The 27,441-nt window shown below is 44.6% G+C and overlaps 2 protein-coding genes across 6 annotated transcripts; one reads left to right on the top strand and one right to left on the bottom strand.

The window, feature by feature from the left end:
* Nucleotides 1-220: 220 nt before the first annotated feature.
* On the bottom strand, nucleotides 221-27,222 carry FAM83H (family with sequence similarity 83 member H). Of its 2 annotated transcripts, none has more exons than XM_074890159.1 (5): nucleotides 27,139-27,222; nucleotides 6,630-7,090; nucleotides 5,440-5,604; nucleotides 4,974-5,098; nucleotides 221-3,053 (listed from the first exon to the last, which is right to left on the bottom strand). In XM_074890159.1, exons 2-5 carry the CDS (start codon nucleotides 7,074-7,076, stop codon nucleotides 407-409), a joined length of 3,384 nt encoding a protein of 1,127 aa, XP_074746260.1. In that variant the 5' UTR covers nucleotides 7,077-7,090; nucleotides 27,139-27,222; the 3' UTR covers nucleotides 221-406. The 2 variants fall into 2 exon arrangements, with proteins under 2 accessions (XP_074746260.1, XP_074746267.1); XM_074890166.1 differs by lacking the exon at nucleotides 27,139-27,222 and adding an exon at nucleotides 9,303-9,392.
* On the top strand, nucleotides 9,388-17,734 carry LOC141952592 (uncharacterized). 4 transcript variants are annotated; one of them, XR_012631663.1, is made up of 3 exons: nucleotides 9,388-9,632; nucleotides 10,775-11,023; nucleotides 17,314-17,734. XR_012631663.1 is itself a non-coding variant. In XM_074890232.1 (2 exons), exons 1-2 carry the CDS (start codon nucleotides 9,563-9,565, stop codon nucleotides 10,796-10,798), a joined length of 852 nt encoding a protein of 283 aa, XP_074746333.1. In that variant the 5' UTR covers nucleotides 9,388-9,562; the 3' UTR covers nucleotides 10,799-11,271. The 4 variants fall into 4 exon arrangements, 1 of the variants encoding a protein (XP_074746333.1); XR_012631662.1 differs by having other exon boundaries at nucleotides 9,388-10,390; XR_012631665.1 differs by having other exon boundaries at nucleotides 9,413-9,517.
* Nucleotides 27,223-27,441: the final 219 nt, after the last annotated feature.

Here is a 27,441-nt window from a genome sequence, read left to right as displayed (position 1 = left end):
CCAGTTAATGCACATGTGCACGTGTGTATCTGTGTGTATTTTTCTTGCCTGGACTGAACTCAAGTATTGAATTTTCTATTTTCCATTCTTTCCTTCTGAAAATGGAATTGTTTTGTCTGCTGAAAATGTTCCCTGAGCATAATGTAGAGAGACTCTTACTTTATTTCTTTGTTTGAAGCATCTTGGCAGTTTAATAATTTTATTTGAAACATACTGCAATAAGGTTGCCTGATACCACATGACTTTATTGGGCAAATTGTGCCATAGGAGTCTACTGCTGAACACATTTCCACTGACTAACTGTGGAGCGTATTGCCTATGGTGCTTACAGCCATCATAAACAAGTTACTTCCTCAGTTGCCTTTGACCGTCAGTGATTAGATGGAATTAAATAGTATTTCTATGATCATTTTTTGGTCTTGAAGGTCCCCAGGATTTTGGGCATGAATTTTCCCATCTTCTTGTCTTTAGCATCTGTGTCATATTCTTCTTCACTCTGACTTGTATGTTCATCCTTTTTGCAGAAGACCTCAAATCTACTGTAGACTCGCTTCTCCTTCCGCATATTCTCCATTTTTTTCAGAAGGGTGTCTCTATCCTCTGATGGTTGCCGCTGAAGATTTCGTTTCTGGCTCCCAAAACTCTCTGACCTGTGGATGTTACAGCTTTTCTCCTTATCACCTTTCCTTTCCAAGCTTGTAGTTGACTTAGAAAGATCAGGATTACTCGTGGATGGTAGTTGCTTGGCCAGTTCAGCTCTGTTCTTCTGACTGTTTGCAGAGATTTGTTCCAAAATCACCTTGGTATCATCACGGAGGTTGCTGCTATACAGGATGTTAGTGGTGGATGAAGGAAATCTCCCCTGTGTTGGCTGGTTGCTTTTGGGAGGAAGGGGTGTTGCAAATTTATGGGTTTTTTCTTCCTCCATCATTTCCTGACAGTCCCCTATAGAAGATCGTTTGAGAACCACAGCTGACTTGTCAGATTTTCCACTCTCAGAAGTGGATTCCTCCTCCAACTTCTTTTCACCTTTTGGGGTCAAAAGCTGCTTCAGCCGTAGTGACCCTTTTCTTAAAAATTCCATTGGATTTTGTTCTTGTTTTGAACAGTCTTCCTCAGATTTATTGAGAGAGCTGTCAGATCCTTGACTTCTAGACAAGTTTTCAAGAACTGATGTGGTACTTGTCCTAATCTGTGGTTTCTTCAGTTCTGTATTGACTAATTTTTGAGTGTCTTCTTTGAACGTCACTCTCTCCTTCTTCTCTGGAAGAGTCAATTTCTGAGTGTCTCCTACAAATATAAGACTCTCCTTCTCTGGAAGAGCAGGTTTATTCTCTATGGGGTAAAACCGAGATGATAATTTGTCCACCTTAGTGCTAATATGTGCTAGGGGATCTTTACTCAATGCATCAACAAGCTGGGGGGTTGATGAGGCCATTCCAAATGGTCTGTCAGCCTCCCCATGCACTTTGTAAGTACTGCAGGAGTCTTTGGAGTCTAGTATCCTACTCTCCAGAATCTTATATTGCACGGATTTGGTACATTTCTTCTCTGTGTTCTGTGATTCTTCCTGTAGATAACTGGAAACAGCTTTGGTATGAGTGACTGTAGCTCGTTCCGTATCTTTGCCCACAGCTTTGTACTTCTCTAAAAGTTCTGCCACTTTAGATGAGGTGGCTGTCTTTATCGTTTCATTGTCTTTTGTCAACTCACTGGACAGTTGTTCTTTTTGGATCATCTGAACCTTTTCTATTGTGGTGTTAGGCTGATCTAACTTGGCAGCACTGAAAATCAGAGAGGACCTGAGTCTTGAGCTCCTCTGGATCAAAGGATTTATTCTGGACCTGAAGGCATCTTGTTTCATTATAGGGGTTTCTTCACCTACTCTATCAGGATCTGAAAATTCTTTGGCACTTTCAATTCCCAGTGACTTGCTATTAAAAGACATAGGGGATTTGAATGCTGGGATGAGGTCAGTGGGGTGCTTTGTGAGGGTATCCCCAAGAACATCATTATATGCCTCTGATTCCATCGGCATTGGAAGACCTTCTTCTGGTTCAGACTGGTATGCACTAAGGTATGAAGAAATCCTCCAGTTACGTAAACCTGTTCTATTTTCCTGTGTGTTCTTGTCTTCATCTTGGTCCTCATCTTTGTCTTGTAAGAACAGGCGTTGTTCCAGGCTTTGTTTCTGTGTAGGAGAAGTCTGGCAAATAAATTTCTGTCCTATATTCTGCCTTCTTAACATCATTCCCATTGGGCCATTGCCTGCAGGATTCAGCTGATCAGAGCCATGTCTCACTTCCCTGGAAGAGTTCGAAGGTACGTAATCCAGCCTTAAGGGGAAAGCCTCCTGTGGAAAATTGGGTTCAAGTTCAGGGTATCTGGGTCCCTCTCCATAGTCTTCCAGTTCATTGAATCCTGGCCTACCACCTCGGATTCTCTCAAAGAGTCCCTGAGGTCTGCCAGAAAGATGGGGATGTTCAAACTGGTACTGGTAGAAGTGATCCTTCTGAAAATGGCTAGACTGGATTTTAAATTCATCCATATTGTTCATGAACATCTGCCTGGCATACTGTTTAGAAGAAGCAAAATTTTCAAATGTTCCTTCTGCGAAACTGTGTCTCTTAAAAGCATCCAACTCCAATTGCTTGGAACGGAGAAAACCCCTGACAGGATCCATCTGAGAATTCTCCATTTCTACCTTTTTGTACATTCGCATGGCCGACCCCTCCACAGTATGGCGCAACATGTCATCCCGCCTGAAATTTGACAGGAAATACCTGTCTGGATCAACTCTGTCCATAAAGGAGGGAAAAAGATTGTCATCCCTCTGGAACATCAGGGGTGCTTTTTTTGGAAAGAAAGGCATGTTATTGCCGAAGGGAGTCATGGCAAACGTGTTCTCTGCCTTTGCCAAGACATTGGCTGGAGGAACAAGAGGTTCTGATTGCGCAAACAAAATTCGGAATTCTTCGTCGAAGCTGGCCACCAGCTCCCCCTGGAAGATGTGTGCAATACTTCTGTGAATCTTCTCAAAAGACCACATAAAACTACAAAGAGAAATAGAAGTAGCGATAGCGTATTAGCATCGAGTAACTTGACTGTACCAGTTTACATTAAACCATTTGCTTGCCTGAAGAAAATTCTCCTGATATTATTTACTGCTCAGGCAACGATTCATTGCACACTCTTGTTCCCAAGCCTGATAGTTACAAATTGATTTGGCATCACATCTTTGCAGAGGATTTTACAAGGCAATAAATGACTTCTGGTCTAAAAAGCCAGTCAGTAGTAACAGCAGCGAGAGAGCAAGATGATGATAATCCTCATATGTAGTAGATGTTCCTGCAATTACTTTGGGCTGTAGTTGTTGTGCCCATCTTTAAAAAGACCAAAAGGATCAACTAGGGAGCTACAGCAAGTCAGCCTTACCTCAGTCTGAGGAAAAATTGTGCAGCAAATCTTCCTGGAAGCCATTTCCAGGTACAGGAATAACAGAAAGATAACTGGGATCAGACAGCAGGGATTTCCCAAGGGCAAACCATGACCCAATCTGATTGCCTTCTACAAAGAGAAGGCTGGCTGCGTGGACAGGGGGACAGCAAACATGAGGTTTTTCTTGACTTTAGCAAGGGTTTCCACATGGCCTTTACATAAGGATCTTTGTAGCCAAACTGGAGTACTGTGGACTGAATGAGTGTGCCAACACAGTGAACGGGAGGTTGGTGAACGGGCGGCGGTCAGGGATCTGAGGTCTGACTGGTGGGCAGTTATAAGTGGTGTTCTTCAGGGGTCACGTCTTGGGGAAATTGTCTTTAACACTGTCATTAATGACCTGGAGAACAGGACAATGTGCACCCTCAGGAAGCTTGCAGATGGCACCAGAACTGGGGGGGTTGGTGCAGTTGATGTGCCAGTCAGGGGGACCTCAGCAGGCTGGGGAAATAAATGTGCTGACAGGAACCTCATGCAACCCAGCAAAGGCAGATGCAGAATGTTGCACCTGGGATGGAACAAGCCCATCTACCAGTACAGGCTGAGGAGGACTATCTAGAAAGCCGCTTGGCTGGAAATGACGTGGGGGTTCTGGCAGGCAATGAGATGAAAAAAGGCAGCAGCACCTTTGCAGGGCTGGTGGCTCAATGTGTATCAGTGCCTGCAGGGAGGCACAGGGGGTGGAGGGAGGCAGGCTCCTTCAGTGGTGTCCAGTGACAGGCCAGAGGCAGCGGGCACAAATTGAAACAGGAGGTTCCATTTGAACATAAGAAAACACTTTTTTACTGTGCAGATGACTGAGAACTGGAATAGGTTGCCCAGGGACTGTGTGGTGTCTCCCTCCTTAGAAATACTCAAAAACCGTCTGGCCACCATCTCTAGGTGGCCCTGCTGGAGCAGAGGGGGTTGGACCAGACGACTGCCAGAGGTCCCTTCCAACCTCAACTGTCTGCAGGAAGGAGGAAGATGTTCAGCATCATGGCATTTGTCTTCCCAAGTCAAGCTCTGCTTTCCTGGAAATGGCTAGATACCTGCCTGCTGATAGGACGTGGTGAACAAGACTCCTTATTTTGCTTTGCTTGCATGTGCAGGTTTCCTTTAGCTATTAAACTGTCTTTATCTCAACCCACAGCTTGATTCTCTCCCACATCCTTCTGGGAGTAGTGAGTGAACTGTGTGGGGCTTGGCTGCCTACTGGGGTTAACTCACATTCCCTTATAATTACTATATCTTTTTTACAGATCATTTACACTCTTGACATGAAGGAAGCTGGGCTTCAGGTGTCTGGCTTGTTTAATTGGTGTATGTACCTCAGTTGCAAAATGGTGTATTTTTTCCTCAAAATTGCTGCTCAGTACCCTTCAGTGAGAAAAATTTTGACACTGATGTTCTGGAAGTGGCGAAGCACTGCTTTACCAATTAACCAGCCTCTTTCTTTCTGAAACTGAGACATGTAACATTGCAGGGCTCCTCACCTGTAGTTGCCGCTCAGCACCACCATGCAGTCCACCAAGAGGAACTTCTCTTTCACGTGGCCCTTGAAGGACATCCCTGTGCGGCAGTAGTAGGTTGGGCCAGAAACCGTCCTCACCCTTAGGAACTGGAACCAGACAAGGCACTGACTCAGCTGGAAGCTGTTACTTCCCTCCCCCTGCCCTTCCTTCTTCCCCTTGCTCTTTTAATTTCCATCCTGCCACCATTTTTATACTTCAGCTCTAGTGATTCTGTCTGCATACACAATGGATAGATAAACCCGTTTGTTAGTGTGTCTTCAGCCTTCAGCCCTGTATTGCTGTGCCAGCTCTCCTAGCTTTCTTCATACTCATCTTCCACTAGGGTCTGGCCCATTTTTCTCAGGTTTCTACTGCCATAACAGCCCTCTGTGTCCCAGGACATATCCCCCTCAGGATGCGAATTAGGGCAGGTCTTTGGTTTGCTCACCTCCACATAGTTAAGATTGACTCTGCATTTAGCAGCTGTATCGAGGAAAAGTTGCGAGTTCATTTCATCCAGCAAGATGTACACAGGCACTCTGCGAGCAGCAGCATCCAACACCTCAAACAGCAGGTCCACATCAGTGAAAATGTCCATCACTATGGCTACCACCTAGGAAAAGAACGCAAGGCAGACATCAGTGATCTGTGCCTGCGTAGGCCCTGACTGATCACGTTCCCCAGCACCCCACATTCCAACACTGCGCTGCTGCACTGTCTCCATTTCAACTTCCTTTATAAACAGGAACCTTCCCATTTGAAGGTTCCTTTAAACACGGTGGGCCCCAGAGCTGGAAACAGAATTGCTGTCATCTAAGGTGTGTATTCTGTATATGAGGGTGAGAGGTGGGGGAAAAACCTCGCTGCCACTGAGCGTTCCCTTACTCATTAATCCAACGATAGCGGGTATTTTTTTGGTCATGTAACCACACTGGTTGTATTGAGCTGCCTGGGCACTGCTCACCCCTCCAACACAGCCATGCCATTTTCAGATAACTTCCTGGCCAACATTCAGTCAGCCACTATATAGCTGCATCTATATGCTGATAATGTGGGAAGCAGCTTCAAAGCTCTGTGTCCCTGTCCTTCACGACTCTTATCAGTGAGTATAAATACCTGATGGAAGGGTGTAAGGAAGATGGAGCCAAACTCTTCTCAGTGGCACCCAGTGAAAGGACAAGACACAAATTGAAATACAGGAAATTCCAGTTAAACATGAGAAAAACCTCTTTTACTGTAAGGGTCATTGAATCATTGAACACTGGAACAGGTTGCCCAGAAAGGTTTGTGGAGTCTCCATCCTTGGAGATACTCAGGACATGTCCTAAGTAACCCTCTCTAATCGACCCTGCTTTGAGCAGAAGGGCTGGACTAGACCATCTCCAGAGGTGCCTTTCAACCTCAACTGTTCTGCGATTCTATGAACTCTTGGTAATTTTAGCATGCCCTTACACACTCTTCCATGAGACCAGAGGCTAGCTTTGATGCAGTAAACGGTAGTTTTAGAATCATCCCGCCCCTCTGTCAGGTCCTGGGAGCAAAGTCCAGGGAATCAGCAGAGGACCCAATGCATTCCAATTCATCCTCTGCACGCATACGGTTGTAGCTCTGCTCTAGTTGGGCTCTGCACTATCTCACCTGCTGAGCTGCACGAATCATTCTGCGAGCCTCCTCCTTAATGCTGGGGTTGTCCGGGGGGGGTGGTTGCACGAGAGTTGTCACCTCTGTTCCCCTGAACCCAAAGACCATTGGCCAGCCCAGGTCAAGCTCAGGAACAGCGAGGTCGGAGTTCATGGGCCAGTAAGTCCCGGAAGATCCATCCATGTCATTGTCACCTGCAGTGTCTGTGCTGCCTTCCTGATTGGCGTACTGGGGTTTCTGGAGATTCTGTATGATGTGATCCACCTCCGAGTTGCAAAGAAAATCAGGGGCTGCTTCCTCTGCCAGGAAGCGTTGGTAACTTTCTTTGCCCTCTTCAGTAAGCACATCCAGAGCTAAGCGGTAATACTCCTTGTAATGGGGGGGAAGATAGTTCGGGTCAAGGGGATTGTCCCCCTGTGAGGAGCTTTGAGATCGACGAGCCATGAGGGGAGGGAGAGCTGTAAGAAAAGAAAAAAAACAACCATGAGAGCAGTTTCACTCCAATGACACATTCATCCTCATAAATGGTGAGAGTTGGGGGTTCATGATGGTAAAATCAAAAGGGAAGAGATTCGAAGCACACAGCGTAATGTTGGAGAAAGTTCATTCTGAACGGATGGGAGCCTTAAATTAGGCAAAGGCAGTAATGACTTAAGCATTACTTTAACACCGTTAAATGTCTGGGGCAAAATAAGGAACAAATCAAAGCAGGCAGCACTGTGATGAACAAGGATGATGCATATAACAGAATGCCCAACTTTCTTTTTTCGGCTGCTGATTGCTAAGCTTAAATTTGTCTTTGGTTTTAAAGCTTTTTTCTTTTTTTTTCGCCCCTCTAAAGAACAATGCTGCTGGTTATTATCTGGATTCAATTAAAACTCATTTCCTAATGCTACAAAAATAATTTACTGTATGTAATAAGGCACTAAACCAAAAGGCATATGCATGTATACAAAGGTACCCTCTGAATCCTTATAAATTGAGTGTTGTAATCACCTCAGCATATGAACAGAAGCAGGGTATGAGTGGAATGCCGGCAAGTATAAGGGCATCCTGCTGTTGTAACATGGCCAGAAGTCAGACAAGTCTTCACGAGATCCATGAAGAAATAAGAAGCAAGGGGCATGATTGCTTCTTTGATCTCTTGATGTTGGGAGAAATCTGATCTGAAGGGGCTCATATTCAATATTTGACAGTTGTCTGTAGGGAACCTATTATTTGAGACTAAAGACAAATTTGTTTTTAACCAGTTTTTGGAAGAAAAGCTTGTCATGCCACAAATACAACTCAATAAATAGTATCCTACTGATCTGCAAAGGACTCCAAAGCACTTTGGCTTCTGACCTGCAATTAATGTCAATGCTCAGACATACTCTCCCGGGGCTGCAGCACTGACATGCCAACAGAGGCTTCCTCATTATTAGAAAAGAGCGTGGCTGCCCTTGAGCACTCATGCAAAGTTACATTAATGGCAGCGTGAGCATAAAGGGTGAAAGTGGCTGCTACTGTCATTGCCAAACAACACTTTTGCTCCCAGAATGGAAGGGATTGCCATGGATATGGGAGGAAGAAAAGACTTCAGGCCCATGCTATCACTCTCATCAATAGCTGTAAGTGTAAAGCTAGAATAGTTTCAAGATCAAACCCGAGGGGACTTTCTGATCTGACTACCTACATAGCACAGATCACTGCAGTGTTACTCCTGCCTCAAACTCCCACAAGTTACTCCTGCTTCAGACGATAACTCCTAGTAGAACTGCATGATACAACAGGAAAAACTATGGTCTTTAATATAAAGATAGCAACTGAATCTAATAGGTCCCTGTGTGACGGATTCCAATAAGTAATTGTCTTTACACATGTAGCCTGATTTGTAGTCTGAGTTGTCTACATTTATCTTCCCACTCTAATTCTCATTATATCTTTTTTCTCCTAAAATAAAAAGGAGCCCACTATATACCTCCATTTTGGTGTGCTCAAGTCACCTGCTCTTAACTATTTTAGTAGTGTCTTTAGCCTTTCATTTTAAGGAAATGCTCCCAGAATTCCATTCATTCTTGGGTATGAGACCAACATATTCAACATATTTAGATACACCCCATAAAGGGGATGAATGGTCATGCAGACAGCAAACTGCTCCCCGTGCTTGCTCAGAGCAGTAGTGCTGAGAGCCAACTACAAAAACAAAAGACAAAGACAAAGCAGAAGAACCTTATGGTACTTACTGGACAATCAGAATGTCAGAGGGAACATAACGTTGATAAACATGAAGTGGTGAAACAACCTTAATTTTATATTTTATTGATTGATGTCATTATTTCAATACTGTTATAAATCAAGAAGATGGACCTTTAAAGGAAAAGTGTCAGCTAATGCTAAGGATTATTATCAGGTAAGGAATAGAGAAAATAACACCACTGCACAGGTTCACAGGGAACTCACAGCCTGAATGTGTTGTGAATATGAAAGTCTCACTCCTCACATCTTGAAAAAGGCTGTTATAAATCTGAACGATGACTTTTTAGTCTAGAGAAAACATCTACAAAACATGACCAGGGACAGCTGTCCATTCTCTCCTCCAGTATGGGAACTCAAAGGGCATAAAATTAAACTAGCAGGTAGTGGGTTCAAACTGATGACCAGGAAACACCCTTCCTCAGTTGTACTCACTGTGCAGAACTCCCCCCACAGGATGTTTTAGGACGCTCAGAGAAAGCGCGTACAAACAGGACAGGCAAGCAATACTGCGTCAGAACTTTTCCACCATCCCACAGCTGGTGGTGGAAGTGTCGGGAAGCGCAGGGGGAAGGCGAAGTGGGGTCGTGGTTCCAGCAAGAGTCGTCACTTCAGCTCCTTGAGGATTTGTGGTAGTCAGTAATTCATGAGTAAGCAGGAAAATAGGACCAGTGAAGAAATGATGCAAAAGCAAAATGATCCTCGTGGTTTTCTCTAAGCCTCTGGGCACCGGGAAAACACAGCTACGAGCTGGAGGGACTCGCGGCAGGGGACAGTCGGTGCCGGGAGGGCCCTGGCCTGCCAGGTGCCTTGGGAAGGTGCCGGTGCTCCTGCGGCACGGCGGGGACAAGAGCGGGACAAGAGCGGGACAAGAGCGGGGAACCGGCCCGGCCCACGCTGCCCGAGCGAGAACAGCCGCTCCCTCAGGCGGCCGCTGCCTCCGCCCGCCCCGTCCCAGGGTGCCACCGGGCCGCGGCGGGGCCGGGGCGGACCCCGGGGCTCGGGCCGGGCAGGACCGGGCGGCGGAGCCGGGGGCCGGCTGCCGGGGTTGGGGGGGCCGCGGGTGCGGCAGCCTCGGGCCATCGGCTCTCCCGCCGTTCCGGCCCTCCCGTCTCCCGCCCGGGGCCGTGCTGAGGAGCCTCCGCAGAGGCGCAGCAGCGCTTGGCGGCGCCCGGGGCGTCCGGCACCGGCTGCACGGAGCGGAGCGGGGCGGGGCGGGCGGGGCCGCCGGTCCCAGGCGTCACCCCCAGCTGCGAGAACGGCCCGCGGGCCGCGGCCAGCACCCGCACCGGAGCCGGCAACACCCGCACCGGAGTCAGCAACACCCGGCCCCGAGCGCGCCCGGCCCTGGGGCGGGAGCTGCGGCTGACGAGCAGGGCCGGGGATCTGCAGCGTCACCCTCTTTGGCTCGCAAGGACAGAAGGAGCGGGATGCGGTGTCTCCCTGCAGCCAGCTCCTTCTCAGAAGCTAACGCTGAGAAGGAGCCTCAGCCCGCTGAGTGTGCCATACCCGTGTTTGCCCAGGCAAGGTTTGAGTCATTAAGCCTCCTCACTTCCTTCAGGTGGTTTTAATGTCCTTCAAAACAGACGCACAAGTCTGAGAACTGTGAAATAAAAACCTGGAATTATGTTTCTGCCACCATAAGCCGAAGTAACTCATGACCTGCAAGGATATAAGGACAAGTCCCTAACAAGTGGGCAAAATTAATTTAAGAGTAGCTACAATAACTGTGTTTGGCTGTTCCCCAGGGAAGGCAGGAAAATTGTAAAAAAAGTATCTTTTCCCCCCCAAAAAGCCCCTAGATTACCCTGAGCCTAAGCATGAGGAAATTCTAGAGTTTGCTCACTTTTAAAGCATAGCTGTCATGTACTTTGATGCCACTGAACAGATTCTCATTTTTGGTTTAGAAATGTAGTTCAGGAAGAATCTGAAGATTTCACCCTTCTGTCTGGACTGTGAGACATGTTTGCAGCAGCAGTGGTAACGCCAAGCGGCAGCCTGCTGCGCCTGCACAGATCAACTTCACAGTGTCTTCACACTGGTCCAGAGCCCCCAGGCAGTGCCCGAGTAACAGCATCAGGGCTGCACAGAAAGTCTCTGTGTGTGCGATGAGGCGAATGCACTCAGGACACTTGTCAGCTCCATAGACGGCACAGGTGAGCAAAAGAGACGATTTCGGCCACCCCCGCTCTGCACTCACTGTGCAGGCACTGGCCTGTATCTCTTGATAGAAGATCAATTCTGGTTTGAAACAGTTTATATGATAATTAAGCAGGACTTTTAATTTTTAAAATATATTAAATATTCTGCAACTCTTAAGAGAAAACTAACTCACTGAATAGGATTCCAGAGAGCAAAAGCACTTGATAGTTCTTGGGAATTATCTGGAATGCATTGAAAAAGATACGGCCCTGACTGCACTTGTGATGCATCTGTTGGTATGCCAGAAGTGGAGCAAGTGTCTGCACCTTATGTTTGTGCAAGATGGGAAGCTGATGGTCTCCTGATACAGATTTAGAGTCTGGGGAATAAAAACAGTTTCAAGAGTGACTGGTTGTGTCTACATCTGTAACGAAATATTACCATAGCCTCTGGATCCAAGTGAGAGTTGAAGAGATTGAAGTTTCTGCATACAAATAGAAAAAGCTTGAGCAAATCAAGATCTCTGTAACTTCAATATCTGTTACTTCAAACACACAGGCAGCTGATTTCCTAGTCCAAAAGGACACTATATAGGCAGGGGTTTGTTTACAGAACCAGAGAGGTGTGCTACAATACTCAGTTTTCTTTAAAGCTACTCATCTAGAGGTGCTTTCTAGTTAGTAGCTATTAGCATTTATACAGCTAGAAAAAAATTTAAATAATGGATAAGGTGATGTCATGTGTTTTGTGTGTTTTCTTCATGCTGCAGAATTTAATATCTTCATCAATGACACGGACAGTGGGATCGAGGTACCCTCAGCACGTTCCCCACCGACACCCAGCTGTGTGGTGCGGGGACACGCTGAGGGAAGGATCCAGCCAGAGGGACCTGGGCAGGCTGGAGAGGGGCCACGGGCAAACCTCATGGAGTTCAACGAGGCCAAGGGCAAGGTCCTGCCCATGGGTCGGGGCAATCCCCAGCACAAACCCAGGCTGGGCAAGGAGGGGATGGAGAGCAGCCCCGAGGAGAAGGACTTGGGGGGGGTGGGGGGTGGAAAACTGCCTGTGAGCCAGCAACGGGTGCTGGCAGCCCAGAAAGCCACCCGTGTGCTGGGCTGCACCCAGAGCAGTGTGGGCAGCAGGGCGAGGGGGGGATTCTCCCCCTCTGCTCCGCTCTGGGAGACCCCCCTGCAGTGCTGGGTTCAGCTCTGGGGGCACCAGTACAAAAATGACATGGACCAGTTACCGCAGGTCCAGAAGAGGGACACAAAAACAGTCTGAGGGCTGGAACACCTCTGCTATGAATAAAAGCTGAGAGAGTTGGGGTTGTTCAGCCTGGAGAAGAGAAGCCTCAGGGAGTCCTTTCAATACTTAACTAATACTTTAACTAATTTGATACCCTTCTACCATAAGGTCACCCACCTGGTGGATGAAGGGAAGGCAGTGGATGTAGTTTTTCTGGACTTTAGTAAGGCTTTTGATACTGTCCCTCACAGCATCCTTCTGGACAAGTTGTCCAACTATAAGACAAGAGGTACCTGGTGCGCTGGGTGAAGAAGTGGCTGGACGGCAGCGCTGAAAGAGTCATAGCGAATGGGGCTACATCTGGCTGGCAACCACTCACCAGCGGCGTGCCCTGGGGCTCCATTCTAGGGCCAGTTCTGCTCAATATTTTTATCAACGATCTGGATGCGGGAGTTGAATGCACTGTTAGGAAGTTTGCTGATGATACTAAACTGGGAGGTGCTGCTGACTCTCTCGAGGGACACGAGGCCTTGCAGAGCAATCTAGACAGACTGGAGCGTTGGGCAATCGTTAATGGCATGACATTTAACAAGAGCAAGTGCCAGGTTCTCCACCTGGGAGAGAGTAACTCTGGACACGAGTATGAACTGGGAGAGGGGTGGCTGCAGAAAGGGCTCCGGGGGTGCTGGGGGGCAGCAGCTCGGCAGGAGCCAGCAGTGTGCCCTGGCACCAGGAGGGCAAACGGCATCCCGGGGGCATCAAACCCAGCACGGCCAGTGGCCAGGAGAGGAGATTGTCCCGCTGTGTCCAGCGCTGGCGCAGCCTCACCTCAAGTCCTGTCTGCAGGTCTGGGGCCCACCATTGGAGAAGGGTGGGATGGTCCCTGAATGTGTCCAGAGGACAGCAACAAAACTGGAGAAGGGCTGGGAGGCAGATCCTGCCAGGGGTGGCCGAGGGCTCTGGGTTTGTCTAGTCTGGGGACAAGGAGCCTGAGGGGTGACCTCAGGGCTCTCTGCAGCTTTCTGAGGAGGGGATGGGGAGAGGGGAGTGCTGAGCTCTGCTCCCTGGGCCCCAGGGACAGGACACGGGGAATGGCTCAGAGCTGCGCTGGGGAGGTTCAGACTGGACAGGAGGAAGCATTTCTTTACCCAGAGGGTGGTCAAACCCTGGAACAGGCTCCTGGGGAGGGGCTCGATGCCCCCGGCCTGTCAGGGTTGAAGAGGCGTTTGGACAATGCCCTTAACAACACGCTCTAACTTCTGGTCAGCCCTGGAGTGCTCAGGCAGTGGGACCAGATGGTTGTTGTAGGTCCCTTCCAGCTGAACTATTCTATTCTATTCTATTCTATTCTATTCTATTCTATTCTATTCTATTCTATTCTATTCTATTCTATTCTATTCTATTCCTATTTCTATTTCTATTCTTATTTCTATTTCTATTTTACTTAAAGGGGGCTTACAAGAAAGATGGAGAGAGACTTTTTACCAAGGCTGGTAGTGACAGGACAAAGGACAACAGTTTTAAACTGAAAGAAGATAGGTATTGATTGGACATAAGGAAGAAATTCTTTACCATAAACATAGTGAGACACTGGAACAAGTTGCCCAGAGAAGCTGTGGCTGCCCCATCACTGGAAGTGCTCAAGGCCAGGTTGGACGGGGCTTTGGGCAACCTGGGCTATTGGAAGGTGTCCCTGCTTGTGACAGGGGGTTGGACTAGATGATCTTTGAACATCCCTTCTAACACAAAACATTCTATGATTCTATTAATTGGTTGGCATGCTTTAATTCCCCAATCTGCAACAAGACCTATACTAGGTTGATGAATTCTCAGCTTGCATGAAGAATGCTGTTTTATATATATATATCTCTCTATATAATTGATATGGTGTATTTGCATTATATCATTTGAAAGGCCTAAAAAATATGGGTAATTTCTGTGAAGAAATATCTTGGGAACTCTTGGCATTGGCATCATCGCAATAATATCCCTCTAGCTTTTCGTGTGCTGCTATCTACAATTAATATACTCCATGCTTTGCATGACAAAAGATGCACAAAATGATCGATACTCTTTCAGTAGTCTTTCAAACTACTTTCCTGTCAATTTAAGCAGAAGGGGAGAAGTTAACTGAAACCTCAAAGTTTATTATCTTTTATCATTATGGTAAGCGTGAGCTTATCTCAGGTCATGAATAAATAAAACTTTACAAAAGTGATCTAGGTAGCTCCTGGGTTAGAAACTGCTAGGAATGTTAACTCACTATGAGGAAGCAGAGTCACCTGAGCTTTTGCAGTCCATGTACTTGCAGTCTTTGCTACTAGTCCTGCTACTGTCCATCTTGCAGAATTCATCTAGACTCTGCATTTAGTTAATGTTTGGTGGTTTGGTTTTTTTTTTTTTTTGCTAAATTACAACTGCTGGGACTACCTCTCTGCAATTGGCAGAACTCTGAGATGCTGGTTCAAATTTGATGTTGTTAAGCTGCCAACTGCAAGGCTGTGTCTCTAGTTCTAGGTCAAATAATCCACTATTTGGTAAGTAACTCCCCTACAAATCAGCTAAAAATTGTAACATACCATGTATGGCTAATATTTGCCATAGTGAGGTTTCTAAGATATAATTTTTTTTTAAACTACTGTCTCTTTACATCTATGTTAACTAGTTTTGATCCATTCAAAATGTGTCGGTTACCACAGTGCAGTGCTGGATTTTGTGGAGTACCAATTCACATGCCTTACAGAAGATGAGATATATTACTAAGAATGCAGTGTTGCCTTGTCATTGTTTGACTCGAGAACTGTGTATTCTGTTTATTTTGTAGGGCATTCAGGATATATAATGCCAGGAAGGGCAGCTTTCTCATTCAGTACTTTCTCATTCTCTCTTAAACCCTTGGCAGTTGTCATGTAGGAGGCGTGGAAGAGCAAAATGAAGCAGCAAAATTTAGGCAAGAGCTCTGTGAAATGCATAGCCCATGTGGGCCCTTTAAACTGGTTGGCAAAGGCTCTCATTAAAGTTAGACAGCAATGCCTTGGTTCCTTTAACAGGAATTCACTGAACACCCACTGTCAGATTTCCTCATTCCAGAGTGACAGATTAGGGAACACATTATTTATTACTGTTCTTGCATGATAGCTCTATTTTCCTAGTTTATGGTGGTGTCTAAAACAAAGGGGAACTCCAAGAAGGGGTTGCCTCCTTGCTTGATCTTCACCTGCAAATCTATCTTCTGGAGCTTCATTCATCCCAGAAAAAGACAGACATCATACTTCTGGAAATCTGAACCACTATAAAACTGTCAAAGAAACTACGTCACAGACTGAAAATATACCAAATGTATATGGAAGCCTGTAACTAGTGGTTAATAGAGAATTTTAATTTATATGCTTATTTTATTTAATTGGGAAATATTTTATTTTAATTGTTAGTCACAGTTTACAAATTTTTATGACACAAGCTATGGGGAATCTAGTGAAAAATGAAGACACTAAAAAGAATGTGTGGCACCTCCACATTGCCCTTGAGAGTCTTTATAAAGGGTAGTAAGATAATCTGTAGTCCAGTTATAGTTCAGGAACTGAATTGTATATGGTTATGGGAGGAGCAGAGATCACATAAATCCAGCATCTACAATTGTGAACAGCTGTGTGACATATGATCAGTCCAAAAGGAACCACTGAACATCCCTCCTTCCATTTACATGCAAGAACTGAAAAAAGTAAGACCCTAAAGACCCTTACTACAAAAGCCCCAGAGCTGTAAAACCTACAGTGCACTACCAGAAGGGAACAGGAAAGCTCAAGCACACCACCACTGTCCTTCACACCTTCAGCTGCTGCGACTTTATCAGGAAAAGCATCCCAGGAAGAGTACTGCCCCTACGTTGTACAAGAAAGCAAAGGACTCCTATTATATCCTGCCAATATGACCTGGGAAAAAATTCCAGCAATTTTTTAAACTTGTTTTTATGAGCAAAACAGACCAATATGGGACCTGAGAAGTTCTTTAAGACCACTAAGCATACTGGCATCTGCCACTACTTATCCTGCTGTCCAGTCCCTGTTGTTTTAGAGGAAGATGAAAGAAAAATTCCAGAAGTCAAATTAGGTAGCAAGGGGGAAAATTCTAACTTCTTCCCAGCACCTAGCCTTTAAGCCTTGGGTGAATTAAATATAAATAAAGTGCAAACAAACTATAACCAGGGGAGACATTCAGGTGTCTACACACAGGTGTTTAACGTCACTTGGGATGCCCTAAGGTATCTTTCCTGGCCTCCAGCTGCTGGTTGAGAGGGTGTGAGTCTCTTGTAGGGCTTGTGCCACATCTGCTGTGTTTCAGATACTCTAAGGCACCTAAAATGACACAAAACACCAAACTTTGGGAACCAGGATTGCTCCTCAAGGGTCAGATTCATTAACTAAATGCAGGTGTATAGCATGCCTACGTGCAAGCGAATGGCCTTGTGTTCCCCTTTTTAGCTGATGGAGAATAAGTGAATAAAACCAAAGGAGTATGGGATAAGATTCATCTTCTAATATAGGTACTTACATTTGGCCAAGTCTTCTCTTAATCTTTCTCCCAGAGACATTAACAAACCAGTCTTCCAAAGCTTCAGTACTTTTTTTTTAACCCCAGGATTACCTTTATCCTGCCACACAATCCATTCTACCAAGATCCAACTTGAAACTTTCAGTACTTTATACCAGAACCTGCCCAGGAGATGGGTGGTTCCAGAATTTCAGTCTTTAAATGGCTAATAAAGAAATCAGAGCAGATTTTTTACTTTTTCAGTTGTACTTTCAAATATAACTTTACAGGAGGATAGATCAGTCTCACCCAACTTCAGGTATCTTCATTGCAGAACATCTCCATGAACGTCTGATGTCCATACTACTACTACCAAAATATTATTATCATACTATTAATCAAAATCTAGCCAATACAGTGAAGTACTTGTCTCACACTAAAGTAGACACCCACATCAAGGCTGATGAATCCTGTACAACAGTTGTAAGACATCAAACTGTACTAATAGTTCTTTTGTACTCTGTTCCAGGTCCATTTTAAAGTGCAGCCAGCACAGCTGAACACAACATTACAATGATTCTCTTACCAATAAAACTGCCTCCCTACTCCTCCTTCTACATCCGTGGATGTTGCCATGGCATTGCACTTCAGCTTGTTGGCTACTCTGATACGCGTTCGTTTTTACAGTGGTTGTTGGGATACGGTCTCCTTTTCCTAAGTATGAAATGGATTCCTAGTTAGTATGTGTAATAACTAATTGTGATGCATCAGTTATCAAGTGATCCAAGGTGCTCTGTACACCTGCCGTACCTTCTATTTTTATTGACTTTCTCAAAAATCAAGTACCTAAAAGCTTTATCACAAGTGTTTTTACTGTATTGATAAAAATGTTAAAGAGATAAAACATAACACTGAGCTTCATGCAAATCTGTTAAAAACAAACCTATCCAATTATGACTATTTTTTGAAACAAAACTTCTTAATAATTTAAAGTGCTCATTTTAATTTTGAACTGTCTGTTGGCTAATGTATATCACAACTGCTTTTTAAAAGATTAAGAGTACATGAGGGGGGACTGTTAAATCATCTGATGTACTATTGCAAACCATTAGCTTATCACTGAATAACTGAATATTGCAAGTCAATGAATATCTGGCTTGCACATTGCAACTCAACATTTCACTATCCCATTCTACCTGTACCAGTGGTCAGCTGGGTCCAAGGAAGGTGAAAAGCCCTACATACATTTATCCAGTTGTGCAATAAGGAAGACTGCTTCCTGACTCCTTCAGAGAAGTCCTATGATATGAGACTTGGTTATCATTGCTATTTTAATGTATAGCCATGATTAGCATGCAGCACACAGTCCTACTCTACCAAAGGCCTGACTGATAGAGAAAAGCAGAGCGGAGTAGAGTGGAAAAGTGCAGATACAAAGGGCAAAAAAGAGCCAAACAATCTTTCAGCCTGAACACCCTAGTCACTTGTACACACAGGCAATAACACTCCTCACAGTAACTGTATTGAAATATATATAAGAAATATATACACATTTTTAAATATCAAATAGCTGAGTCAACCATTTTCTTAGCAACCTACTTCAGTGTTCATTTACTTTTATTGCAGTGAAAATGCATCTTATTTCACAAAGTAATCTTTAACTTCTGATTTTAACTGTATTATAATGCCTCTATTCGCACAATTGAAAAATTACCTCATACCAGATCTTTTGTCGGTTCAAGTGGAGTGTAAATCACTTCTCAGCTTTCTCCCTGATAAATTGAACAGACTTTCTGTTGGTAGGCCTTGTCTCCTGTCCCTGGACAATGTTTGTGACTTTTCCTTAAGAATTCTCTGAAGTTTCTCTGGTAATTTAATTCATCTTCACACCACTGAATCTTTGATTCTATAATTGCAACCTTCATTCTGGATTTCTTTATATTGTTTTATATCTGATGGTATGAAAATACATTTGATCACATTGTAGTGTTGTGATTTTACTGTTATATCCTGTTATTTAGTAAATATATTTTTATATATATTTACTGTTTTGTCAAACTTTATGTTATCCTTGAACTTTACTAGACTATTTATTGATTACATAAACATTTTATTCCACTCCTGAGCAGCACTGAAGAAAGACTCAATTGCTGGTAAGTCTGATAAAAATGAAGGTTATTAGTACCTTCTCTCTAATGATTGATACTAATAAATTGCTATTTCATTAACTACCTAATGCAGGACCTGTTAATTTAGCATAACGTAGGATTTTAATCACATTTCAGAAAGCATTTATTTAAACGATTTGGAGAAGTCAGGGCTTATTATAATAAGTATACTTGCACCTTCACTAAGCAAAACTGTATGTTTACTTGAATCCCAGAGGGCATACAATTAGATCAGGTTTTTTCCTTTGTATAAATTACCTTGCACTGGCAGCACATGGTTTCATTTGCATTATTCTGGCCTTTCAGCTCACTTGGTTAATTTTTTTCCAAAGTTGCCTGCAATTATTTCTGGATTTAATAATTTTGGTGTTTATTACCACTTACTTTCAGTAAACGTTGTAAGAGATCTTATTAATGGTCTTTTGAAAGTAATGCACTTTTATTCCCTGAAACAACTTTAGCATATTTATCCAGCTAACAACTGGCCATTGGGGTATAGATTTGTAATCAAATTATTGTGAAGTAAACTAAGTTTGCACAAACATAATGATCCACAGTACCCACCACACATGTTCCGTGTCATGAATGAAAGGCAATTACTTCTTCAGCAAAAGTGAACTGTAATACCTTGCATTTACCACAGGGTATTAAAAAGTAAGGGTACATGCATACAGACAGCTGCTATGAAATCGTTACTCTGTGATGACACACGAGTGTACAGCATTTTTGTGTGCACCCACATCCTTAATCCAAAACTATATTCAAAATAACGTATTTCAATCGATTTTATCTGTGTAAATTACTGACATGGCTCTTCCTCACATAAATTCTGATTATTTAGATTATAATCCTCCAGAAACATTGTAATTTTTCCCAATCCCATTCCATGCAGTATAGTGTACTTTGTACTCCTGTGTATTGTCTTCTTTAATACTAAATGTTTGTAATGTAAAAGCCCCTCTGAACATCTTTGCATTTCACCTGCCATTTACTCATATCAATTTCTGTATTTTCTTTCTGGTTTCTCTAAATAAAGAGTGCACAAATTTTTAGCCTCTCCAGGCTTCATTCTTGCTATGTCTGAGCCCTCTTGTTACCGCATCTTTCTGGGAGAACAGAGCATAAAATCAGCTGTACCGGATGGGATCAAAGGTCCATCAAGCCTAGAAACCCGTCTCCAATAAGGACTAAGAGCAGATGGTGTGGAAAACATATAGGGACAGGCCAAGCATTTATGATGCTTCACCAGCTTCTCTAAGCCAATTTTACCTACTTGAGGCTCAAGAACCTCCTGACCCAGATATGCTTTAATGACTGTAGATAGCTGCAAAGAATTTTTCTATCATAAACTCCGGGTTTCCCTAAACCCACATAAAATTTCAGCATCTGCAACAGCCAGAGGCAAAGAGTTACAGCTCAGCAATACAGTCAAGAACAGTCTCCTTCTCTTTTGAATCTGCTGCTTGTACTTTGCTCTTTAGCTTTGGATAGTAAAATCAGCATCTATTGACCCCTGTCATGCTGCTCTGATTTTATACATCTGTCAACTCTCCTGTCACTCATCACCTTTCTAGATGGAGAACCCTAACTTACTCAACTGCTTCTTATATGGAAACTGTTCTGTGCCTCTGGTGATCCTCTAGTCTATTCTCTGCATTTGTTTCACCCTACTGTATTCTTTTTTGAGATGGTGGGACTCGAGCTCAAGATGGAAGTGAAATATAGCTTTATATACAGTGTTTACATTCTGTTCCTCTCCTAATATGCCATCTGCTTTTTGACCACTAAGGAGCAATGAGCATCCTGCTGATTTTTAGGATAGGATTACTGCGCTTTGTGGTTTTTTCTTTTAGTCCTGCTGTTGCTGAACTGCCCCAGTGACAACCAGTTGATTTTCCTGAATCCCAAGAGGCTACAGGCAAATAGCCTTGCTGGTTTGGTTGAATACACAGTTACAGTAAAAGACTGATGAAGAGACAGAATCCCATAGTACTAGATGAAGTACCAGCAATTCTTAAATTCGTTCTTGCTTAAGACAGTCTCATAATCTAGGCCCCATTAGACAAGATAAACAGATGAAAGAGAAAAATGAGTCGAGAGGTACAAAGGAGCAACTGGGACATGTGCAAATTTAGCATTGTACATACAATCACTTGTGGAATTAAGTGGTCTGTAGGCACTATACTGCAGATAGCTTCTATAGGGACATTTGAACAACAAGTTTTTGATGGAGTTTCTTAGCATAAGGAGAAGCATGGGAGAACGATCACAGTGCGTAAAGGACAGGCAAAGTAACTGGCATCAGACAGATAAAGTCTGTTAAGGAACCACATGCTTGGTCCATTTGCTCCACCATGAAGGGCACATGGACCAAGATGAAACATTTGTGAATTTATTTTTACAGGGATTCCAGACTAGCTTTCATTTATCATTTGACAAGTCACCACACTCGCTCCCATCTTCTCCATACGAGTCCTGCAGTACTTCGCATTTACTGTTCCTCTGATTTTGCAGTCACTCAGAATTGATATTGGATGAAGTCAGGGAAAAAAGTATTGATCCTCAGTGTCTTCTTTCCACACATTCTAGAAGGCTGTTATCATTATTTCGCATTTCATGCAGTTCTCTGCTATCCTAAGCGCTCATTTCTTAAAACATGTTCATAAATTTAGAAGTGTCAAGAACACCAGTCATGATCAGAACCTTACCGTATTAGATAATGAGTGAACCAAAACTGCAAACTTTAGATCCTTCCCAAGAAATCCTTCCTCTAACTATAGTAGATGGGACAAGGCTATAGAAAGAAACAAGCATTCAGTACACTAGCTCTTTAGAACTTACTTTTTAGCATGCTAATATGGGATAGTTGTTTTTTTTTTTTTTCAGGAGGAAGCTGAAGGAGAAAAAGAAGGTAGGCTTTGTAGCTGTTTATGAGTAACCCCTCCCATGCTTAGGGGCAGTGGATAAAGGAGAGCACGAAGGAGCTTGCTGAAAACTTAACAAGTAGGAGATGAAGGCTGATATAATGGTCTGATGAGAGGCAGGATTCAATCTCTCAGCACAAAGGTCTCCTCCACCCGTCTGCTTGGGTTTTCCCAAAGACACTGGGTTGGTTGCCACTGTGCCAATGCACCTCTGCACAGGGAGTACTAATATAATCACTCCCCTCCTCAGCCAAAAGAACATTAGTAGGAGAGAAACAGGAGGAGAAAAAGGAGCACGCAGCTATCCATGTCCAATTATCAAGAGCTTTTTTTGAGGAGGGACTCTCCAATGGAAATTTCCCTTTGGCTTGGCCCGAGGCCTGCTTCACTTCGTGTAACTGGCAGTGACTTTACTAGCATTGATACTTATCACAAACATTTGATTTTTGTGACACACAAAAGCTATCAGACCTTCTTAATATTGGAAAGAGTAAGCAGTGATGTGATCACAGTCTACAACTATCTCTGCACAGAAAAACGTTCAACCATAAGGAAGTGTTTAATGTAGGCAGAGCAGGGAAAAGTAACTGACAGATGAAGCTAGATGTAAAAATTCTCCCTTTGCCTCTGGATTAACAGTAAGAGCAGAAACTGGAGAAAGTATAGACCTGTTGGCTTGTGCATCATTTGCTGCCTGTCCATATTATGTTCCATTTCAATGAACTTGAACTGTTTTTTTTCTAAAAGAGTAGCATGAAATTCTAGTTTCAGCTACACTGAGTGGATGATCACCACAAAACCCTACAGATTAAAACCAAAAATTAAATAAAAGGACCTTCATTTTTCTTGATTCTTTGTGTCAGGTGCAAATCAAGAGCACTGGACTGTATTTACCCAGTCTAAGAAAATAGGAAACTGGCTCAGTGTTTCTCTTCTCTCTCATCTGCTGCTGCCTGACGTCATCCCCTGCTGATGTCTCAGCACCTCAGGCTGGCTCTATCTTCCTTCCCAATGCTGACTCCAGTGCTTGTTGTTACGTGTTTTGCCTGCACAGCAAGTTCCCAGACTGCCTCTCTCAGATGATCACTTCCCTGGCTGGACCTGCTTCTCCGCTTCAAGACACTCCCAGAAGCTGAGGCCTTCCTGGGTCTGCGCACCAGCAGAGGGAACTGCCTGGGAGGAAGCCAGGCCGTGCCGCTCGGGCTGGAAAGGCCTAGTAAGATAGAATAAGATAGGATCTCTGCCTGAGACCCCATGCTTACGTGCAAGTACAGGCACAATTTGCTGGGCTTAAACACCTTGTCTTTTCATCGCCCTGGACACCAGCAAGAAGAGAGAGGCAACACAGGCAGAAGAATTTACTTTAGCCTGCTGTACTCCACAGATGGCCACAAAACCCCTCTGTGCTATTCACATTTGAAGGGCTTGCAAATCCTGGTCAAGAAATGAATCAAAGTGATTTTGAGAGTCAAAGAAGCAGCAAATGGTACATCCAAGAGAAAAAAGCAAAGAGCAATTTCCAAACAGTGGTCCAGCAGGCAGGAGTGTGTGGGCCACAGCTGGCCCATGCACCACGTTCAATGAACGGCATCACCTACAGCTCTTACAGTGGGCTGTGAAAAATTTTCAGGTTTCCAAAATGTCTAGAACCCCTGAAGTTTAGAAATCATTTATTTAAAAAAAAAAAAAATTACTTGGCCTGATAGAACAGAAAAGATTATATGAAAACAGGTTGCTAATATTCTGGAAGTGTTAGTTTTAGGAGAGGACAGCGATGCCTACGATAAAGCTACTTGAGCAGACATTGTGACAGTAAGACATGGAAAATGTTGATTTGCTCTCAAGAAAATGTACTAGGTAAATGATTTGGGGAGGGACCCATCTCCTGGAATATGGTTTAAGATGTGAGGTTTTTTAATTCTACATTGTGTGAGGGAGGGACAGCTAGTGCCTTCTAATCCTGCTGCAGCAGACTGAATAACCAGTATTAACAGTGACAGATAGGCTCATTCTTTCCAGAAGCTACTTCTACATGTGCTAGCTTTCTGTACTAAGGATTGGACTTCTACTGAGAAAGGATCTCTCAATTTAAGGCATCTCACTTGCCAATCTCACCGTGCTGTGCCTGTGGCACTTTTGGTTTTCAAGTGTACCCCAGAATTTCCTGGTTTAGTCCTAGCACATTGCCATGGAAATTTTACAAGAGCTATGGCAAAGGATGCTGGACACCTTCCTATTAACTGCTCTTCTCACCAAGCAAGGCTCAGATACGTTCCCCAGAACAGCATGGTGACATGTGGGTAATAGTCTGAATTAGACCCTTCCTCAGCCACAACTGTGTCTGCTAAGTCCTCATAGCAGTTATTTTTCCTCTTTCAATTTTCCTTTCTGTATTTTCTGCTGAAGTCTCTCTGTGTTCTCATTCTAAATGTTCTCTCAGTTTTAGGCTGTAGGCTCAAAGCCTGGGTTACTGTTAAAATTTCTGTTTGGAAGATGAAAATACGGCCTTTGTTATTCATATTACAATGTCATGTATGCAACCCCCAGGGCCTTTTCTTCTGGTCACCTGATCAGCCTCTACTGACCACCCTATGGTAAAGCATCTGAGTGAATGTGATCCCATTCTTTATTCTAGATGGTCTTATATGGATCTTGGTCATCATTTAAAAAAATGGTATGTCTGCCTGCTGTAGTGTAGGAGTTTCACTTCATGTGAAGTCGTGGTCATCAGATGAGAAATTGCTTCAATTAATTTAATCAAGTCATTCACTGAACTTTCATGGATTACAACTTTATCTTCCATATTACGTACATTTGTCAGCTGACCCTACAAACAGGCATAATAAACTCTATTGTGTCTAAGGTGAGTAGTAAATGTACTGAATGCTACGGGCATGTGGCAGAGTAGCACTGGGAGCCTGATCAGCACCTCAGAACACCTACTGGACTCACCTCTGCTTATCAGTGAGTGCAAGGGATCCCACAAAATACTCTTTTCTGGAGAATCAGGAAATTAGCCAAACATTCAGAACGTCCAGGGGATTTTCCTACAGGCCAGAGGAAGGGAAAAGTAGCAGAAAAATTACATGTCGTAATTTTCCTTGTGAAGTGGTTATTGAGACAGCATGTCAGTGTGACAATCTTAACTGTCCCATGCAATAAAGGGTATGGGGTGGCATGTGTAAATCCAGACTGTAGAGGGTCACTAGGGCAAAACCTGATGTTTACAGCTACTGAAAAATGCAACTCTGTGTGCAAAAGAGACCTCTTACAGAGAGCAGATTACCTGAAGAGATAGACTCACAGAATCATTTAGGTTGGAAAATACCATTAAGATCATCAAGTCCAACCATTAACCTAACACTGCCAAGTCCACCACTAAACCATGTCCCTAAGCACCATGTCTATGATAGCAGCGCTCATGCCAAGCTTACTCTCCTTCCATCAATCCCTTTCCTTGGATTTTTATTTACTAGGTAGCAGGCATAAGGAAGTCTAAAACAGAGGACTTCAAAAGGTCCAACAGTGTAAGGTATAATTTAGACGAGAACTGCATGCTGCCCTTGACTTTCACTCACATCCTGATTTTAGAAATGCACTCATAAAACTTCTCTTCCTCATTAGGGCTACAAAAATCCAGTCAAATGGGGTCTGATAAGCAGTCTAAAAGTGTTCCATTAAGCATAAAATACAAGGGAGTCCCATCCTGCAAGGTTTGGAGGTGAATTTCAGTTGCTTGGAAAGTTGTGATTGCCTAAAAAATGATGTATAGAGGAGGGGTGTCTCTGTCCTCAGCTATGACACTGCTCTGGCACAATCATACCAGACCCTGGTATGTGACATTGTCACTTTTTCCTCCGACATGCAATCTTCCCTACAACCACACAAAGAGCATAACTTTTTTTTTCCTCAGATACTATTTCCACTGCCAGGTGACATCACATACAACTCTAAAGCCCCTCAGATAAATGGGAGTTAGGCCAAAATGAAAAAAACTTTCTCTCTACAAACCGCAGCCCTTCTGTGGCCTTGTAATAGGGTGAAGGCATCCTATGTTTTTTCTGTCTGCTTGCCTCTCCATCCAATGAAAACACACACTACTGTAGGCTGTGCAGAGGTATCCGGGCCACCATTGTTCTGCACTGCTGTAACTGTCACTGCTCTGTGCTGGGGCTAGTTTGCTGCTAGAGCTGTTACTCATGTATGTTTGGCCTCTATCACAGTTGAGCTTATTGCAACTTCCATGAATTAGATGTTTTCAGCAGAAGAAGGATGCTATAGGCACTTCTGTCTTTCACAAATGCCTCCTCCCCCTCTAACTGTTTAGAAGATAGAGAACCTCGGTCCTCAGGCCAGACAAAAGCCATAATTGACCTCTATTGACCTTAGTCAATTTAGACTGATGGGAAGGCAAGACCTTCCCAGTCCTCTCTGCTCACACACAAAACCTGAGGTCTGTCAGACAGGCTCACATCTGTGGAAAAAATTTGTGAGCATATGCACGTGTGCCTGTGCACTCATGTGTCCACACGCAACCTGTCTGTGCTTTTGCATGTACGTGCACGAAGGTCTGTGTCGCTGCTTGCAGGCCATGTCGGCAGACAGCTACACACCCATGTGTGTGAGCGAGGTCAAAGCACGTAAAGGCGCAGTGGGCCTCAGGAGCTGTTTCTCGGCTCTTAGCCTACTGCAGACCTTGGCCTCGCCAGCGCTACCACCAGTGAAGTCCTCTTTGTCCCAGTCTCCTGACCACACATCCCTACAGCGTTTCCCATCCAAGGAGGCGGCCAGCTCAGGCTCTATCGTGGGAAGCTGAATCAGGCTGCAAGATCTCTTCCCGAAGACAGGGATAATTTCGGAAATATCTACTCCATGGTGCTTTCTCAGAGGAGATGGGACACAAGTTCACTGACGCGCTCACTAAGGAGTTTTGATGAGGCTGCCTGAGGGCTGGCAGCTCTCTTCCCTCAATGCCACAATTCCTGCTCTCTGTGCCGTCGCGTTCTCCCTCCCCCCTTGCCTCCCCTGTCTCCTCCTGGGACTCTCCTTTCCCCCACGGGAGCAGTCACGGTGTGGCTGGCAGCCCCTGTTCCTGGAGCCTTTCTGCCTCGAAGCAGCCGTCTCCTGCCCACAGACAGGTCCCTGCCCCGCGTCCCGAGCACCCAGCCCTGCACAGAGGAGCAGGACAGGACCTCCCCAGCCCCTGCCCACCACCTCAGGCAGCCGCCCAGGTACCCCAGGAGGCGCCTGCACTTCTCCTACCTTCCCAGGTGAGCCGGGGCAGGTGGCGGGTCGTGCTCTCCGGCTCTCCGCTCCCCTGGACGTGCCTGCAGCCTGATTCACGGGCACCTCCGAGCCAGGAGAATCAAGCTCCACCCAGGGCAGAGGGTGAGTAAGAGCGAGAGAAAGGCAAACTCCGGAGAGTTGTTCCCTCCCCAGGATTGCAGGGGAGCCAGAGATAAGGGCTGCACATTCCTGAGCCGCAGGCGGCCTCTCCCTTCCCGTCTGCCCTGAGCCTGTCAGACCAGCTCGGGCCTGGCTGCGGAGCAGGCCTGGGAGCAGGCC

Source organism: Strix uralensis, chromosome 1 (genome assembly GCF_047716275.1).
Source record: "Strix uralensis isolate ZFMK-TIS-50842 chromosome 1, bStrUra1, whole genome shotgun sequence".
NCBI lineage: Eukaryota > Metazoa > Chordata > Aves > Strigiformes > Strigidae > Strix > Strix uralensis.
This window is presented reverse-complemented; position numbering and strand designations above follow the sequence as displayed.